This window comes from Ptychodera flava (genome assembly GCF_041260155.1).
Source record: "Ptychodera flava strain L36383 chromosome 3 unlocalized genomic scaffold, AS_Pfla_20210202 Scaffold_25__1_contigs__length_14229661_pilon, whole genome shotgun sequence".
Taxonomy (NCBI): Eukaryota; Metazoa; Hemichordata; class Enteropneusta; family Ptychoderidae; genus Ptychodera; species Ptychodera flava.
This window is the reverse complement of record NW_027248279.1, coordinates 10,194,832-10,213,979: the sequence shown is the minus strand read 5'-3', so window position 1 is coordinate 10,213,979 and position 19,148 is coordinate 10,194,832. Positions and strand designations below refer to the sequence as shown.

Sequence of the window (19,148 nt, the reverse complement as noted above, 5' to 3'; positions counted from 1 at the left end):
ATTCAGAAGTTACAGTCACTTGGCCTTTAAAGTGGCAGTCCCCAATTCCAAGTTGCAGTATCAGTTTTTGTTCGCATTTAAAATGTACATGGTATTCCATAGTTCTTTGTTTTCATTGGAAAACTCTGTCAGTGAATTGTACAGAGATAAAACTGAAACCCATCCCACATCTTCACTTGTTTCAGTTCCTACTCTGACACATTCACCCATTATATATCAAAGCATAACATGGCCTGTGAAAGCAAATCTGGCATTTACAATATTCAATTGAAAACTCTCCTCTTTTGTTATTTTGTGTCAACTTTGTCTTAAACTTGCCAATGGTATATCATACAATATAACCTAGCAAGGCTACGCTCAATATGTGTTGCTAGGAAACTACCAGTAGAATAGTGATCAGGGTGTTTGATACTTTGATTCAGAAATGTTTCGTCTCATTCTTCTAGTTATCTGTTGAAGATGTGCAAATAACATCAAAATTGCTAGTCACATAACATATCTTGATAGTCAAAATTGCTAGTCACATAACATATCTTGATAGTCAAAATTCCACATGACATAATTATATGTATAGTCAAAATTGCTTTCTTGCCAAAAGTTCGTGTGCAGGAGTGCATAAAGCTATGAAGTAATTTTCTGCTCTCACTCTTTGTGCAGAAGTGCTTCACTATGCCGTAGAGGGCGTATGTCGTTACAGGAGTATGTTATATGGCCAATAGGGGCGCACTTCCATACCGATTTGCAGAGAAGGGCATTAGTCGGTGTTGTTACATTTTCGTAACACATTTCTTGTTGATAGCTTCTCAGAATATTGATGATATTTTAGTTTATTCAGTCAAAGTGCAGTATTCAAGCTTCACAAAAGCGGTGAAAGGATGCGATACCGCTTCCCATAGCGATGGTAGATTTCACCTCCCCAACCCTTCGACTATCTGAATCACCCTCGTTTGTGGCAAGGGGGGCTTCCTCTTCCCTACTGCCATAGCACTCTGGATGAAACGCTGGCCCTCCGATGTCTCCCAGGGATAGCACGCCAACTGTACATATTTGGTACCGGAGCTAGTAACTGAACTTACAAGGTTGACTCCAATTGAAAATATTTTGTTGTCCGTTTCACCGTGTTTACTTGCGTCACGTTTGTTGTGACGTCATTGAAATAACTATCGCGTAGACAATTCAACTTGCGTTTGAAAAGGTAGAAATTAGTAAAGCCATGGAACGTTCAAGTTTGACGTTTTTGAACATTTTCCTCCTAAATCATCATTGCTTTAATAATTTGAAGACATATCTACCATTTGTAAACTAAAATCAAGTGAAAAAGCCATGAACTGTCTTGACAAGCAGAATGTAATGGACTTCGGATTTAAGAGGAAACTGTAACCAATAGAATGAACACAGTGAACCATTATCAATAAATGCATTTGCCGTAACTATCTGTAAGATACTGTCCGACACTCATCAACGTCATCATGTATCGTCAATGAATCTTTCCTTGCTAATGACGATCTATCCAATATTGTCAGCAGAAGACTGCAGACCTACTAAAATAGCTGAATACATTCTCAGTCTGACTTCTTATTTGAAATGTCACCCAGCTGATCGAATTACTGCATGACGTCACAGGATTTTACCTTTAATTTGTCAGTAGTATGCCATGACAGAATTCATTTAGACTGGCAATATACAAATTAACAAGTTTACTCATGCACACTGCTTACGTGCATGTCTTAATCTGCAAACATTTTACACATGTTTTTAGTTCACAGTGACAACGGAACGGTCAGGACGCATCATTTATTTCTAGATTATCTATTGATCGGATTATGCAAAGCTCTTGAACATTAAGAACCACTTCGATGGTTGCCCTCTAGGCTGTGCTGACTTCTTTCTTTGTTCTAATTAATTATTGTCAAAATGTCAAACTAGTAGGATGAAAAGATTATGGTGTTGTATGTTAACTGCCATGCTCGTCGGGGGGGGAGGGGGAGAGAGAGGGAGGGACAGACAGACAGACGGGTTCAAATTAGAGGTTTCAAAGTTATTTTAGTCAGTTTATATATGTTTATGTAGTGTTAGCAGTACAGCAATTATTTACTAGATGGGATTGTGTTTCAACGTCGAACAAGCCAGTGGACTTTGTATTGATAACGTATTATAACTGATAATTCTACTCCACTCGACCTTTTATCTTCTCTAATCTTATATTAACGACTCTTTCACCTCTATCGGCATTTTTCTACTTCGCGAAGGCGTAGCCTGTGGCCTATGTTCTGACGTCAAGTTATTATTGGCGACATTGTAAAAAGTTACCCTACGAACCCAGTATGCAGTAATCTATCACTTACAACGTCGTCGTATAAATGTGTGTAATGGTGCTTTAATGGAGGCTCACCTACATTGTAAGAGGTGTTTGACAGTGTTAAACATTAACCAATGATATACATGATTATGATACAGAATAGGCGATTTCTTAACGTTCACAATGGCGTCATTCAAGTTTGTCTTTCTTCATTTCATTGTTGCACTGGGCTGTAGTATCCAACAGATCGGGTGTCAAGATTTGAAGGATATGCCGCCATGTTACGGGTGAGTTTCTTTCACGTATTTTTAGCACAGCCCTTCCTGACTTGCGATGCTATTCTTCCGCAGTTTAAACGTCTCGGTGAATCTGCAGTGATCGCACTCTGTGACATTTATATATCCTTCTTGTGGTCGAAGTCAGCACACTGCTATGTTGCACTGAAAGAGTGTTTAATAAACTGGCTCTTGTTAATATTTGGATATTTGAAGCCACGTTTTCAAAGGCTGTCTAAGTGTTCTTCGATGCACTTCCTCACTGTCGCAAGCGGTATTTTTCAGATCAAAGGATTTGATGGTGGTGAGTTCTAAGATTAGATGATTCAGATTATGATAAATTCACAGGCGCTCCGTAGCTGGGTAGTCTGCTAAGTAGATGATTTTCGGATCGATTTATTGATCCCGTGGTCGATCTGCCCGCCACTGCAACCTATACGTATTTAGGTTGCAGTGGCGGGCATATTGTCCCCACGTCGGTCGAATAAAAATGTTATCAGCTATGTACTCAGACAGACAGGTTACGTCCTTGAAACAATACAAATATCCAAATTTAATTTCCAAATGTAAAGTATGATATCGCATTCATAACATATGACGTCTTATTATTGTCTACCATGCCTTATGGTAACTTAGAGATAAAAAAATCGATCGACCTAAACGGGTCACAGACTTGCCTCTTTGAGATAAAATATTTTGTACTGCGAGTTTGCAAGTAGCTGCAGGTTGCTAAGTTGGCAAGTGGTTTTGCAGCATAGGTGCTGTTTATCAGCCCTAGCTGTTGAGTTGTTTACAAAACACACAAACTACTGTCGAATAATACAGCTCGGGTCGTCTGTAACTGCCGTCAGTGACCACCACCACGCGACTATTGCGTCTGTGCGTGTAACTTTACCCAGTAGAAGTCAATCACATGTATAGAATATTAGATTTCCAGTAGACTAAAGTCAATCTGTTTTCGATTCATTTCGATTACCAACTGATTGATCCATGACGGCAGACTGATAGAGCTTTGTCGTTAATACCTTGCAAGCTTCATGTTACCACACCTTATGACCTCAAATTTGGTTTTCTGTATTTTGTTATTGTGACCATTCTCGAAATTGCATGTTTTAGTGACAATGTCGCACTTGTATTTTATATAAAGCCCCTTTTCCTGTCAGGTTTATCGTCACAGACTGCAGTTAGGTGTCAACAGATATAAGGCCAGGTCACGTCAACCTTTCAACTGTATTGTACGCAGTCGGTACTAGTGTCCCCAACATGATAGGCCGTACTGTGTGTGGAGGAATGTTGATTGTACTATATATGACGAACGTTGGTTATAGTCAATCAGTGACATCTGTTGTAATGTAACGTCGGGTGGCAGAAAGTCTTGGTTTTTCAAACATATTTACTTCTAATATATATGATCATACAGATATATCTTTTACCCATGGCCATAATTCATATAGTCATAAAGATGGAAAGACTGAACCCACGTAATATATATGCCACTTAAACTCCACATTTTATACTCTTTCATAGCTGTAATTTCTTTGAAAACTCTTTTCTTGCTCTCCGTGTTTCAATAAACATCGTCAAAGGAACTTCAAGGTAAATCGACCGAAACTTGTAACATTTGAAGCATGGCCTGCAAGGTCAAGTGCTTTGTGGAAGTGAAGTACATACAGTGTCAAGAGAGTAGTCAAATTGGACAAGCTCTTTAAAAGACACTGTAGAGTGTATTTATAGGAGTCCATGTGTAAGTCTCTGAGAGAGTCAGAGGAAAAGGAAAGGGGGAGAGGAAGAGAGGAGCCGTGCATCATTGCCGTGTCCATGTAAGGATTGTGGAAGCAGATCATAAATGTGTATGTCACGATGGTGAACCACAGTGGTCTTTCACTTCCCTGTCTATGTGGGAACACATCGGTGTAAAAATGTCAGTTTTATCAATATCTAGTATCGCACCAGTCAGCCATCTCTTATCGCATCTATTGTGTGTTGATTTTAATGACACGGTGGTTTGCACAAGCTTTAGAACCACAACCTCGTTTGTAATCCATTGCCCGTTGACTGAGCTAAGGAGACAGCACTAAGAAAATCACTTGAAATGGTGGACCATATTCAAAACAGGGCTTTACAGCGTCTACAGATTTTCTACCTTTAATTCTGTTCGTGAATTTTCTGAAAATGTACTAAAACGCTAGCATACTTGTAAGATGTTATATTACAGCATAAAGTAAGTTACTGCTATGATTTTTAAATGGGCACTCATATTACATGGAAACAATCAAGTCAATATAAAAATTGCATGTGCTTTATTTGGAATCGCTCGCTTGCTCGCCTGTCATAATTTTTAAGTGGATGCATGGCAAAGTATTTAATTACTATGGCTTAATGTGGTATTCTGCAATGCTGGCGGCCGCGGGTTGACAGTCCCTGTGGCAATGTTTGTTCACGTGTACCTATCTAACTACAAGCACCTGTATCGTTTCTATCAAGAGAGCATCGGAAAGAAGCCTTTTGGAAGAATAACATGGGACTGTAAATATTTGGGCAATTATGTGGATATACTAGTGCCGCATGAGGGGTACTGCTAAGTAAATGTGTTAACGGAACTAGGGTTGCGCTCATACGACCTGTTGCTTTCACTAGCACAATGAGCTTTATTTTGTTGATACACTGTCATGCTAGACCCGTACCCGAATTGTAGTAGCCTGATAACATTGCCCGGTAAAGCATCCATGATAAACCTTATACTTATCCGTTATCAATCGCCCACAGATTAACGATCGTAGAAATTCCTTAATTTGCGAGCAACAGACACAAGTCCCGGGGGTGTTACCCTCCGCTTGGCTGCTGTCACCACAATCACACGGAGCATCTCATTTTAGCCTGACGTCACTTCCGTTCAGGACACACGACAGTGCGCCGAGTTGTTGTCATACCGAGCAAGAAAAATCGATCGTGATTCCGTCGTACGATCCACACAGGTATCTTTACTGTTTTTGAAGTGTTCACGGCAAACTGCTGACCGTGGATATCAAAACCCAATCCATTGATGTGAACTCAAGAATGCGTAACCAGCAAACTCCGCAATGCATGTAGGCTAATTTTGACGCTATCGCAGTCCGGATCCATTAAGCAACTGTAACTTCCACTGACGGCCATTTCCTTGTTGTGTAAATCGTTCAGAAGTAGAAATGCGTCGGCAAGTCATGACTCAGCGATATCAAATTGAAATGCTAACACTGATGTACTAACCTTGCCGAAGAGAATCGTGTGACTATATAGTCCACTGTTACCACAGAGTGCTACAAGGTCGAATCCGATCCATGGAAAGTGCAAGAGGTTTTCACGAACAAAAGACTCCATATTGTCGTATGTCGAACGGCTTTGTCGCAGTTAAACATGTAGGACACAATGTCGTCATTTTATTTTCGTTACTCGCTAATATTTGCAAGTACGGTTTTGCTGACAAGGAGCGTAACTCCTCTCTCATCAAAAGATGATGAGTTCGGTGAACACCAACGCGTAGACGCGTACACTCAGCAAGACTTGTGTAATCAGAAAACTTCTAACAGCGACAGAAAGTGTGCGAGGACCAGTTTCTCCAAACAGAAAGATGGCAGCACTAAGTTGACTCTGTCGAAAGGGATATTTTCATCAGCATGTTTAGGAAGGTAAATGCACAGAATATGCTGTCACTGGGTTCAAGGATTGTATCGCGTGCAATTTGATAAAGTGCTAGGGGACCAAGGCCTGAAGGGCTCCGCTCAGCAGTGTTGTCTAACAGTTGTATTGTTTCCGAGAGGAATTTTCCTCACAGCTGAAAACTGGAATCCTATCATACGCATAGATAGATACATACATAGATACGTAGATACACACAAACAATACATACATACATACATACATACATACATACATACATACATATCTCTCCATTCATCCATCCATCCATCCATCCATCCACCCATCTATCTATCTATCTATCTATCTATCTATCTATCTATCTATCTATCTCTCTATCTATCTACCTATAACACGATTGGAACTAATTGGGATAATTGGATATTCATATTTTTCAAATTTCTCAAAAATGTTAGGTGCCCTATAGCTGAATGTTGCGATATTACAAATTACTCATAAAAACAAGTGTATAAGTTAAAAAGAAGAAAGCAGATGAGCTTACATTTGCAGATTAAACAGACATTACTTCACCATCCAATTATCCGAAATTAGTTCCAATCGTGTTCTATCTATCTATCTATCTATCTATCTATCTATCTATCTATCTATCTATCTATCTATCTATCTATCTATCTATCTATCTATCTATCTATCTATCTATCTATCGATCTATCTATCTATCTATCTATCTATCTATCTATCTATCTATCTATCTATCTATCTATCTATCTATCTATATATCTATCTATCTATCTATCTGTGTATATGTATCTATGTATTAGCCTAAATTCCTGTCTTTCAGATGGCCACAAGACAAGATTTATTGCTATGGAGATCTCCTACATGACGCTCAGATGGCTAACATCCACACTGATTCCAAATCGTACGTCGATATGAATTTGAAAGATGACCCAGGTATTGTATACCTATAATCATCACACCCAGTGTCTTCTGCGCATTTGCCACTCCTGGTTTTGCTAATGTTCGATAAATTTATCAGATTTTGACATCACTGTAGGGATAAGTTGATAGGCGCAATTCACGTTATCGGGATTTACAAAAGAGTATCACATTTCCTGTAAAACATATCGTGAACTCGCAAATAGTGTAGAACACATAAACAGGTGGTTATATCATCTTTATTCAGCGTATTGTAAAGAGTCCAAAAGAAACGGGAAGATGAAATGCGTAGCATGTCTTCTTTACTCTTCTGTCTTTAGTTCCGGACAACTTCTAAGCCACCAACTTAATATCTTTTCTCCTAAAAGATGATTCAGAGTCATTTTTCTTGAAAATTGGTCCATGTTTTACCAAAATGTTGTTAAAAATTTGCAAAAAAAGAAAGCACAATAGAAATTTTAAAACGCTTAAGGTCGTAGTGGCATGTCTACAATGTACATTTTTTTATAATTCAACACTAAGCTTCAAAATTTACTGTACTCGATAATAACACTTACAAATTTGAGATCTCTGGGTGACTTAAACTTTACCTGTCTATTCAACAGAGACTGTGGTATCGGCCTACGAAGCCCTGACAGATCCCTCAAACGAAGAAATGAAAGATTTTGTAGATGAATATTACGATGGACCTGGAGAGGAATTTGAAGACTGGGACCCCCAAGATTGGAAAGAAAAGTACGTGATCAAAGCAGATACATATGTCTTCAAACTTTTTCAATTTACTGTGATGTTAATGATTACCAAATTGTTGAATACGGAAGAACTTTACTTCAAACTAGACAAGAAAAAAACTGCTATACACATCCATTTTGTTTCTTCGAGTGTTTCCTTCTCTCCACGGAATGTTCTTCCAATCTTGCCATTCAGAGTGAACTGGTCAAATCAGAGTGATGTCGAGATATGTACATTGTATAATTTTGTGGTAGTATGAAATGATTATCATCTTCTTTAACCTTGATTAATTTTTTGCGTACAATTTGTACCATCATTCTGTGCAGCTAATATGTTTATACGCACGTACGCCTGTTCCTCTTTGAGGTTCTGTTTCAGATGTCGTTTATTTGTAAGTTGTAGAAGATAAATCTGGAATTCCTTTCTCATAAACATACTAAAGGAGGTACGCTACCATTCCAAAAAATGTTGGGACATTCTTGAAGTTGACTTTTCTGAAATAATCTTTATGTGTACATTGCAAAGATATGAAAAAAATATGGGGTACCCATGCAAAACTTTTGAAAAAACACATGCCAAGATTGACAGAAAACCACTAAATCTCCCATTTTGCGAAATTTGCACTTACCAGCAGAATCTTTATTTTATCGCAAACGATTAACAGATCCCAGTGTGCATACCACATTTTTGCATCACCAGCACAGCAGAATTAGGACAATCAACTAAAATTTGTGATGTCTTGTCTGAAAAATTAAATATTAGACCCTAAATTTATCATTTAAATTTAAAATTAGTCTTTTTTAAAAATATAAACTTCATATAAATGCACAAAATAATTTTCAAAATGTTAAAAAGTACAGCAACATCTATCAAACAGACAGTGTTCTTTGATTTAGAAGCAAAAAAAAATTGGGGTCAATATGCAAATTTTCTTGCTTAACAGCAAAAAGTGACGAAAAAAGGTAAATTTTGTTAGACCTGATATTTGACCCTCTAGCTTACTGATATTATGTCAGAGCTACAATTGTTAATTATTCTCTACTGATCTTTCAAAATAAAAATAACTGTTGATTTTTCAGTACAAAAACATAATTTCGGTTCTTTTGATTCATAAAAACTCCTGAAAGAAATATTATAAGGTCACTAGCATGATGTTTTGCCATTTTGTCCTGTGTTTCACGCTCACCAGGTTAGGTAGTCTAAAAGGAACATGTACATCTTCTGGACAAAAGAGGGCGCTCTCCTATATGGAATGGTAGCGTACTACCTTAAATTTATATTTGCATCGTAGAAAACTAATTCATGGTCGTAGCCATGCACTTACCATTTATGGGACATTGCGATTACATACAATAATGCATCATTATTTTAACGTCTCAACCAATGAGATCGCTGTATTTTTGCCATCAATATAGTGATGTAACAAAAGCATTGATTGGATCAAATGCTGTTTTTCTAATGTCAAGATTAGCGCGCGAATGAAAGCCATCTGTATACACAGGAAAAGAAGTCAACTTCACAGATCGGCTCTGACATTGTCAATTACACGATATGATTAGTATTTGCGCCATTTTATGCTCACGTGTGAACATGAGCATATGTCGCAGCGATGTCTGTCTGTCTGTCTGTCTGTCTGTCTGTCTGTCTGTCTGTTGGTCCATTTTCTCAAAAACGGCTGAACGTATTTCAGTCAAATTTGGTAGACATCTTCAGAATTCAAATGGCTAGAACTGAAAAGGTTTTGGTGGGCGTGGCTTGGATATTAATGAAGTTATGAAAGTTTTAATTTTTCTGTTACGCCGCGTATGACAAGTGAAAACAATCGACTGTTTGAGGGCGCTGTGAAATGTGCTTGTCCAGGTTGGCTACAGCTGGATAGCACTGGTTTCAACCACGGTCCCTCCGTGTTTCAACCTCGTATTGAACATTAAAAATATGATATTTTATTACTCATTCAACTCACTATTCAAGATAAAATATCGTTTAGCAAATTAGCTTTATCCTTGGTAATGATTGTTTCCCTCGCTGTTCGATCGCCAGAAATGAGTACATACGTTCTCTACCTAGCCTCATGGCATGGAAGTGCTGATGAATAATAACTTTGGGTCAAAGGTATTGAAGTGTCCAATCAGGTTCGTGCACAGAGTCCAAGGCCATGACCTACTTCATGTACTTCTGCACTGTTTTGAATTTGCTTCGCCAAGAAACGTGTTCGTCATTGTCCATAGAAGTATGTTGCTCTCCTTTGAGGTTGTTTGTGAAACAAATTCCGGGATAGGCCTTGGAATGCATACGATCGGCATCGCGGCAGTGCATGTAGCTAGCCCTACGAGTATGACGAGAGTGTCCGGCTTTGGCTACGCCGCCTCCCACCTCCGGTAGGCGGCGTAGCCAAAGCCGGACACTGTCGCCATACTCGTAGGGCTATGCATGTAGCGTACCATGCTTGTGTAACTGCCGAGCTCAACGTTGCATTCGCGGTTGATACTCGTGTACAATCATGATGTGTTCAATTCTGATGAAGATTCATAAGTCTTACTTTTGCAGTCTTTTTTCCGTACGATAATCCCGACAATACGTGTTACTGTTAGACGAGGTGGCCATTTTATGATAAGTTTCAATACTGCACAGCTACATAGCGTCACTATCGTGTGATCGAGGTACAGCGTTGTTGAACGGGATACAGAAACTCTGCAGAGGAGAAGAAACGATCGTTGACATGAAATTCAGCACGTAGTCCGCAGATAGCGGATCGAGAAAATAAACGTTGTCCCAGTAAATAACGGAATATTTATGTACATTAACTCGATATTAATCAAATTTCCAGCTCATCGCAAAAAAATGTATTGCAAAGATTAATTTGTCACTGACAAATACTGCACTGTATGGAAAAAAAAAACAACTTCAAGTGGTATTACCCGAGACAAACACTTGTGTTGTCAATTTTGATTTCATTTCATAAACTTCATACTTCATCGAGTATCGTGTATTTCAGCCTTTGTGAAGCCATTTTATTGATATTTTCAATTTTTGTCTTGGCTTTGTTTTGGAACATGTTGAATCGTCTCCGTGGACATGTAGGCAAAAGTGTGACGGGGTCGAAGTGACTTGGGTACCTGGGGCCGACCAAAACCAGTGTGAATTACTGGGGTCAAAGCGGACAGCGGCCGGGATGACGTGTTCCCCAAGCGAGCTACCTTCAGAAGTCTGTTTCATCGCAAAAAACGTCAACTTTTAAAACCCGTCATTTATTTACTGATGTTATTCTCAGCATCACAAACATATACGCCTCTGCTATGTATCACAGCAAATAGTTATATTTGAGCGCCCCGTAAATGGGATCCTCGTTTTTTTGCGAACCCGGAAGTGTGTCTTGCTCAATGCATTTCCTACCCAAGCGAGGGAAACTGCCCGCGTTCCCATGCTCCCATGCACCCTTTTCAATGCCAGTGCAACGCCATCTGTGCAAAATTTGTGGTGGTATGCTCCCGTGTGATGGAAAACCTCTCTTATTCTAACAATGACGAAGTTGACTTTGGACTTCGATTTCGTAAATGTGATATCCATGCAGTGAGTTTGGGTTGGCGCGCTTATAATGCAATCTTCGCCCGCCTGCGGTCCGATATCCCGCATTTATTAGCGATATTTATCTGTTTTGACTTGACCAAAGTTGGCAAAACTTGCTATGTACATTAATGATACTATGATACAAGATTATTGAAAGTCATTTGACATTTTTTTCAGCCAATTCCCAATATGCATATTTAATGAACCTTCCAAATAAGGGATATATACTGGCATTTACTTGATAAAATTTGGCGAAACATGCTGTGTACATTGATCATTATACCAGGTTATAACAGTATTGAAAGTCATTTTGCATTTTCATGTCAGCTAATTCATAATTTGCATAAATAGCTAACAAGCTTTCACGGTTTGGCATATAGAGCTTGAAGGACTTGACCAAAGGTAATTACACATGCTATATTGTGATACAATGACAGTACTCAAAGAAATTAATTATTTTTATTTCAGCTAATTACATATTTGAATACTTAATGACCTTTAGAATTGATCTGTGGTGAAATTCATTGTGTTGATCATAACACTTTAAATGTAGCAAAGCATGTAGCAAAGGTTCAAACTTGCACATAAATGCAATATATAATGAAACACGTGAGCATTTTCAGTTCATATCTGGTATACGACAAGTAGTTGGACCCATGCAGATGTCAAAAGAAGTAAAGTAAATTATTAGCACTAGGTTATTTGGCAGCTATTTAAGGATTTTAACACGGTAAAACGAATTTTTGCTGCAGCCCAGCATTTCTCAGCGACATTGCAGACGACGATTACCGGGAATTCGCGTCTGATCTGAACGCACTCTGGAAAGAACTGGGACGACAAATAAAGATCGATGTCAATAACTCCCAAGAAAGATACTCGCTCATCTACGTAGACGAACCATTCATTGTGCCTGGTGGACGATTTCGGGAGTTCTACTACTGGTGAGAAATTAACATATCATTTCATTTTAATGCTCAAGACAGCATCCTGTGAATAGCCACGCGTTTTGCGTCATGACGAGCTGTAAATATGCCTATCTATCTATCTATCTATCTATCTATCTATCTATCTATCTATCTATCTATCTGTCCGTTAATCTGTATATCAATATTACTGTTTGTATAGGTTCCTGACCAAAAATATATTTAATAGTGACATACTTTGCTTTGTTTGCTCGATCATGTTTCTCACATTAAGGATTTGGGTATCATTTTTTATTCAAAACTCACTTTTGTTCATCACATTGACGCTATTGTAAGTAAAGTCAATCGCATAATTGGTCTCATTAAACGCAATTTTAGTTTGATTACTCAAGTTTCTGTCCTTCGACACCTGTTTATTACTAAGGTGCGTCCAATTTTAGAATATAATACAGTCATTTTCAATTCAATTTCTGAGAGTCAGGCAAATCGTATTGAGTCTATTCAGAAACGTTTTCTTAGATATTTACATCATAAACAGGGATGTCACAGTGACTCTTCATCTTGGTGTAATTGTGACTATAACTTGCTATGTAATCTTTTTAAAATTCAACCTTTGTTCTTCCATAGGAAACTATTTGATTGTATGTTTGTGCGTAAATGCCTTTAATCTTCTTATGACTCTACAGATTGTACAGGTTTTATGGTCTATGCGTACCTAACCTAGATACTCTGCTAGACATAGACCTCTATTACATATCCCTTATTGTAGAGTTGATGTTACAAAAAATGGCCTGATTGGACGTACGTCACGACTTTTTAATGATCTGATTTATACGGTTTGCGATGTCGATGTTTTTGAAGAATCTCATTCAACTTTTAAAAGACATGTTAATTTGTTTTTGTCATTGTTTGATTTTTAGAGTGCTTTTATGCTTGTTTAAATTTTAGTGTATTCTATCCTTCTTTTTTTATTTTCTTGTCTGTAAGTGGCTGCCTGATGGCGCTGTTGATGAGCAAATAAAATAAAATAAATAAAAATACTTCATTCTTAGACGGTGATGGAAGCCTTGTGTTATATTCATGTTACGGACTAATAATGACCATTTTTCGTTACAGGGATTCTTATTGGGTAATTAATGGATTGTTGATATCTGAGATGTACACCACTGTCAAGGGGATGCTGAAAAACTTTGTCCAAATGGTTGATACGTGAGTATCACATGGTTTAAGAGAGAGAGAGAGAGAGAGAGAGAGAGAGAGAGAGAGAGAGAGAGAGAGAGAGAGAGAGAGAGAGAGAGAGTTATAGCATTATTGTGTAACAACACACTTCGGGAAGTGTGATATAAGAGCAAGTTACAAAATCAAACGTTACACACAATCAGGTGAGGCTGATGCTGGAAGAGATTTGGTAGTGTTAGAAATATATCTTAAGATAGGTACCTTATCTTCAAAACTTATAATTAAAGGAATTCCTCTCTATCACTCAAATGTTCAAAATTATGTAAATGTGACTCCATGGAGGAGAACAATGACAGTTCTGTATACACCATATTTACTACTGTAACACTTAATGATATGATATAATGAAATTCATCTTATTCAAGAGACTTACAAAAGTAACAAAGTCTGTCATCAGATACATTTTGGGGGACTTACCTTTCCCCTCCTCTGTCTGTAACTTATGATCAGAAATGCGAAATTTTGTAATCCGTGGTTATCCTCGCACTATCAGCATTTTTCCTTTTATTTCCTTCGCTTGCAGCGTTGGCTTCGTCCCCAACGGTGGCAGAATCTACTACACCCGACGTAGCCAGCCAGCTTTGTTGATACCGATGGTAAAGAGATACCTGGACGTCACCGGTGACACGGAGTTTGTAGAAAGCATTCTCCCATCGCTGGAGAAAGAATACCATTTCTGGATGGACAACAGAACTGTGACCATTGATGGTCACAGTTTGAGCCAGTACAATGTATGGATGGGAATGCCTAGGTAGGATTGTTGCCATGACTACTAGCGGATGACTGTTGTATAAAGAGTGTCATTATCTATGCAGGGACACAATTCAAATATCGACAAAGCTCCATCGAGGATGCAACCTTTGTATAGATATATCGTCGTTGATGTCTGTACAGAGGGTACACTGTTGACTCAATGTTCGAGATCGCCGCTATGATATCAGATCTCCACTTGAGTGGACCGGCCGTTGTGAAGCTACAAAAATCGTTGTATTGGTTGTACGACGTCAGGCATTCTTCACAAACGTCAGTTAACTTTTTGAGGACGAGTAAACAATACCCACCGTACGGACAGACTGGCGCCATATGTGTACAAACTTGTTGACCTATGCCTACCCAGTACGGTGCTACTTTGAAAAGCCCTACCCTTGTAACATTTTTCCTTGGGTGGTTGTCAAACATTATTTTGGTTTTTTAGTCTAGCAGAATAGAGCATCGTCGTAAACGACACACTCCTTTACGGCAACAGCTGAATTTGCGTGCGTCCGCTAAGCAGAAATCATGTTCTGGCTCGCGAGAGTGGGACAAAATTCAAATTCAAATTACACGTGTAATCAACGTTTTCGCTAGCGGGTCGTTCATTAGGTTTAGTGCAGAGGATACTAAGTGCTGAGGTTGTCAGTTTTGTTGCGATTTGCAAGTTACCCTGATTAAATTCAATAGTTCACCAATGAAAAATTATATCGTGATATTATCAACTTGGTGACCAGAGGAAACAAAATAACATTTCGATGTACGGTATTGTAAAGACTTTCTATTTATGTTTCTTTGTTTTTTTTTGTCTATTTACTCTTGTGTTGCAGACCAGAGTCATACAGAGAGGATGTGGAAACTGCCTCGGAAGTCACTGATCCGGGTAATTAATATTTTCAATTATTTCTCGCCGTTCTTTACATTTTTTCGGAAGTTCGACCGTCTCCATTTGCTTTCCTTACGTCATCACGCAATAAATCGAGTCATTTTGTGATCAGCAATGTAGCTCCGCCTAACTTGTACCTTCTTTTAAACACGGCCCGCGCCGATTTTTAAATTACGGCAAGTACATACCTATGAGGCAGTTTCTACCGTGTCCATGATGACACCTCTACTCGTACGAAGGCAGGGTGCAGCCTGATAAACCAACACTCAACATTATAGCTGTGACGTAATGTTTACGTAACGGATCCTCACGACGTTTCAAGAAACGAAAGTAATCTCAATTTCCGTTCATCATACAACTGTATACATTCCCTTGGTGACACAGACGAGAAAGCCCAAGTATATTCCGACATCGCATCGGCAGCTGAGAGTGGCTGGGATTTCTCGTCCCGTTGGTTTGAGGGCGCAACTCTTGACACAATAAGAACCACGGAGATCATACCAATAGACCTGAACAGCATCCTGTGCATGAACGAACGTATCTTGTCGGAGCTCTATGAATTGACAGGTTAGTGGTTTTGATATTGTCTGTTGAATCCGATGCATTTCGTAATTGTAGTGGGATTTTTGTACAAGAGACGGCTTCCCATATTACTATTTGCATCAACATTAATATTAAATCTTCATGTGATGATGCGATGATTTGCATCCTTTAGATCAAGGTAATTGGTTGGCTAAAATATTGATCTTGCCTAGATCCAGAGACGAATAGTGGATACAGCACCATTACAACAAGACACAAAATCATAAAGCAAAAGCAAAGAAGTAACATTGACAGAAGTAGTCTGCACAAGACAAACGTTGAAACCGTTATACTGTGTGAACCAAACGTCACGTTTGGTGTGACACGACATGTGACGTCAGCTATAACTATAAATGCTACCACCAATGTTCATCAGTCGGTTCTGACAAGAAATATCCAAACTTTTCATCTCAAATATTCTAGAGTTATTGAATTTATTTCCGTTTTGTCCCAGACGAAGATTTCATAAGCTTGAAAGTAAAGCCCAACAGCACAGCCTGTACTCATGTGCCATTATTAGTGATAATCCCCATTAATAATACAATTACACATATCCATCACCATCCAGACGATACAGCAAAGTCTGAGCAATACAAGACTGCCTATGACGATAGAGTTAGGGCGATCAACGAGGTCATGTGGGACAATAACAAGGGGGCGTGGTTCGACTATGACCTGACGGCGCGGTCTCGGAAAACGGACAAATTTTATCTGTCGTCGGTTGCGCCCTTGTGGGCGGGATGCTACGATGGTGACGCCGAAAAGGAACAGAAGGTTTTGGATTATCTACAGGTATGACGAACATTTGAAAGTAACTGCCGGTATTATGGAAATCTGTGGTAGAAAATACTTGATAGTAAATGTTATTCCATTTTATTGAGAAGGTTTGTCAACCTATCGAGAGCATAAATGTCGTCATAAGATGAACAAAATAAAAAAAAGTGTGAATATCATAATCAAATTGTTCCCCATTTTAATTCTTCGGAGGGCCATCATGCATTGCGAGCACAGTCGCCATTTGACTTCCGATCTTTTCTTTTCTTATTGCGCATGACAGGACGAAGAAGTCCTCAACTACTACTGTGGTGTACCGACATCCAAGACAGAGAGTGGAGAGCAGTGGGATTACCCCAATGCCTGGCCACCCCTGCAAGAAATGGTCATTACCGGGCTCGCACAGTCCTCCCTCTCAGAGGCACAGGACATGGCCCTCACACTAGCACATAACTGGACATACTGTAATTGGAAGACCTATGAAGACTCCGAAGATGATTACATGTATGAAAAGGTAACCTTAGCAACATGCATCATGGCAGATACACGTTGAGATTTATTAGGCTGTATTTACTGACACATAGAATAAACACGTAGCATTGAAGAAAACTTGCAGAAACACAGAAGCGCCTTATTTACTCGGAATATTGCCAAGTTACGTCACACACCATCATTCTGCTTTTATCAATAGATACCTTGGCAACTTCCATCATTTGGAAAACAAGTTTTGAGACTGCTCTTTTTCTTCGAGGATAATTTCAGAGATAATTAATTTTTTGTCGAATGTAGCGATGTTTAGGTTTTGTGAACCAATCAGTAGTTCATGTACCCTCATTTCAATTGTATAAATTCGTAATTTCTACTTGCCACACCCTTTTGCAGTATGACGTCAGACATGGTGCCCCTGGAGGAGGTGGCGAATACGATGTACAGGTGTGTGTCTAAATATTTGTACAGCTTGATTCCATTGAACGTTGTGCACATCCATACATTGATATACACATACACAGGATGTATACATATATGGATGTATATATACAGCCATGCACAGATAGACTGATAGATAGACGAGCACATACATACATACATACATACATACATACATACATACATACATACATACATACATACATACATACATACATACATACATACATACATACATATGATAGATAGATTGATAGACACTAACATATATATATATTTAATGAGCAAAGACTCCGCTATTTGCACGTTATCTCGTCATTGTCTCAATTCACCGCGGTTTAAATAGAAAATGAGAAGTCACCTTGTATCTTTCTGAAGTCATCCGGGACTTTAACTTTCTCTCTCTCTCTCTCTCTCTCTCTCTCTCTCTCTCTCTCTCTCTCTCTCTCTCTCTCTCTCTCTCTCTCTCTCTCAATCAATCAATCAATCAATCAATTCACCCTCAGCTTGGATTCGGTTGGACCAATGGTGTCATCATACAACTACTGAAGGAATACGGCGACGTCCTAAAATCCGATCCTGTTAGTTCTGCAACCATGGAAACAGCGTCCATTCTAATGCTAGCATGTACCATGATGTTACAAGCAGTGCACTTCTTTGCCATGTAGTCTGTTCACAAAGACAATCAAGTAGTTATTCGCACTCCAGTATTGGCAGCTTAAACCTACGTGCAATCGTAGCTGTAGAGTAGATCATTTACAATTGACTTAACCCGTAATTCGAATGGACAATGGTACAAGCAAACCACGTCCATAAACGCGCACAGAAATGTCGTGTACTTTTTATTCCTGAGTAGAACCATTATCTGATAGTTTTATTCGTCTTGTTGAACACGTAGTTAGTTTGGTTTTCACTGTGCTAGGTGTGTAGCTCCAGTATATACTAGGAAGCTTCTAAGACAATATTCACTACAACAATGACGTGTTGCCCTCGTCATCTGTTCAAGATTACACTAGAGGAACACCGAAAGACGATAGAAAATTCTTTTTCATGTGGTGAATCGACTGGGTAAATGTGAAACATTTTTCAGGAAACGCTTGTGTGAATATTGAAACACAGAATAAATATACATATTTCAGACAATCTATGTATTAGTTTGTCATTTGTTGTTACGCCCAAAGTACAAGGATTTGCAACTGAGGTGGCGCTTTTCGCATGCGAGAAGATATTCTTTCGTTTCGTTGTCGAACCCTCTCTCACCAATCGAAAATCTTAACGTTATAAATAGATTCTATGATATTAGTGAATGAAGACATCTCTGGTTTTAACAAACAAGTTTCGCTAGTTGTTTTATTTGAACCATACAAACTGACTGATTTTTTTATTTTGAACATGAATTTCAGTCAATATACTATCAACATTTTCATGTAAACGTACGGATAATAGACTGAGATTTAACCCCCAATCTTTGCTATGAACGAAAACATTTCTTTTCCTACAGTCGGGAAGTATACTGCCTCACAATGCAATTAATTTGTCTTGATTGGATAATGCGTTGAATGCAAAACTCTCCCTGCAAGGTGAATAGTTGCACATACTACAACACAATTAGACACCGT

The 19,148-nt window shown here is 38.7% G+C and overlaps 1 protein-coding gene across 2 annotated transcripts; it reads left to right on the top strand.

Annotated features, from left to right (window-relative positions):
• The first annotated feature begins 2,232 nt into the window (after positions 1-2,232).
• LOC139125292 (trehalase-like) lies at positions 2,233-18,855 on the top strand. Of its 2 annotated transcripts, none has more exons than XM_070691391.1 (12): positions 2,233-2,586; positions 7,052-7,164; positions 7,755-7,884; positions 12,201-12,389; positions 13,488-13,580; positions 14,134-14,361; positions 15,191-15,243; positions 15,631-15,813; positions 16,397-16,620; positions 16,886-17,116; positions 17,485-17,535; positions 18,036-18,675. In XM_070691391.1, the coding sequence occupies exons 1-12, from the start codon at positions 2,483-2,485 to the stop codon at positions 18,195-18,197; spliced, it is 1,761 nt and encodes a 586-aa protein (XP_070547492.1). In that variant the 5' UTR covers positions 2,233-2,482; the 3' UTR covers positions 18,198-18,675. The 2 variants fall into 2 exon arrangements, with proteins under 2 accessions (XP_070547492.1, XP_070547491.1); XM_070691390.1 differs by lacking the exon at positions 2,233-2,586 and adding an exon at positions 5,449-6,239 and having other exon boundaries at positions 18,036-18,855.
• The last annotated feature ends 293 nt before the right edge of the window (positions 18,856-19,148 follow it).

Excerpts from the sequence above, each read along its gene's own strand:
- LOC139125292 (XM_070691390.1), top strand. The coding sequence starts at position 5,980 with ATGTCGTCATTTTATTTTCGTTACTCGCTAATATTTGCAAGTACGGTT. Across the intron at positions 7,165-7,754 it reads GAATTTGAAAGATGACCCAG|AGACTGTGGTATCGGCCTAC; the intron begins GTATTGTATACC and ends TCTATTCAACAG. Across the intron at positions 15,814-16,396 it reads GGAGCTCTATGAATTGACAG|ACGATACAGCAAAGTCTGAG; the intron begins GTTAGTGGTTTT and ends ATCACCATCCAG.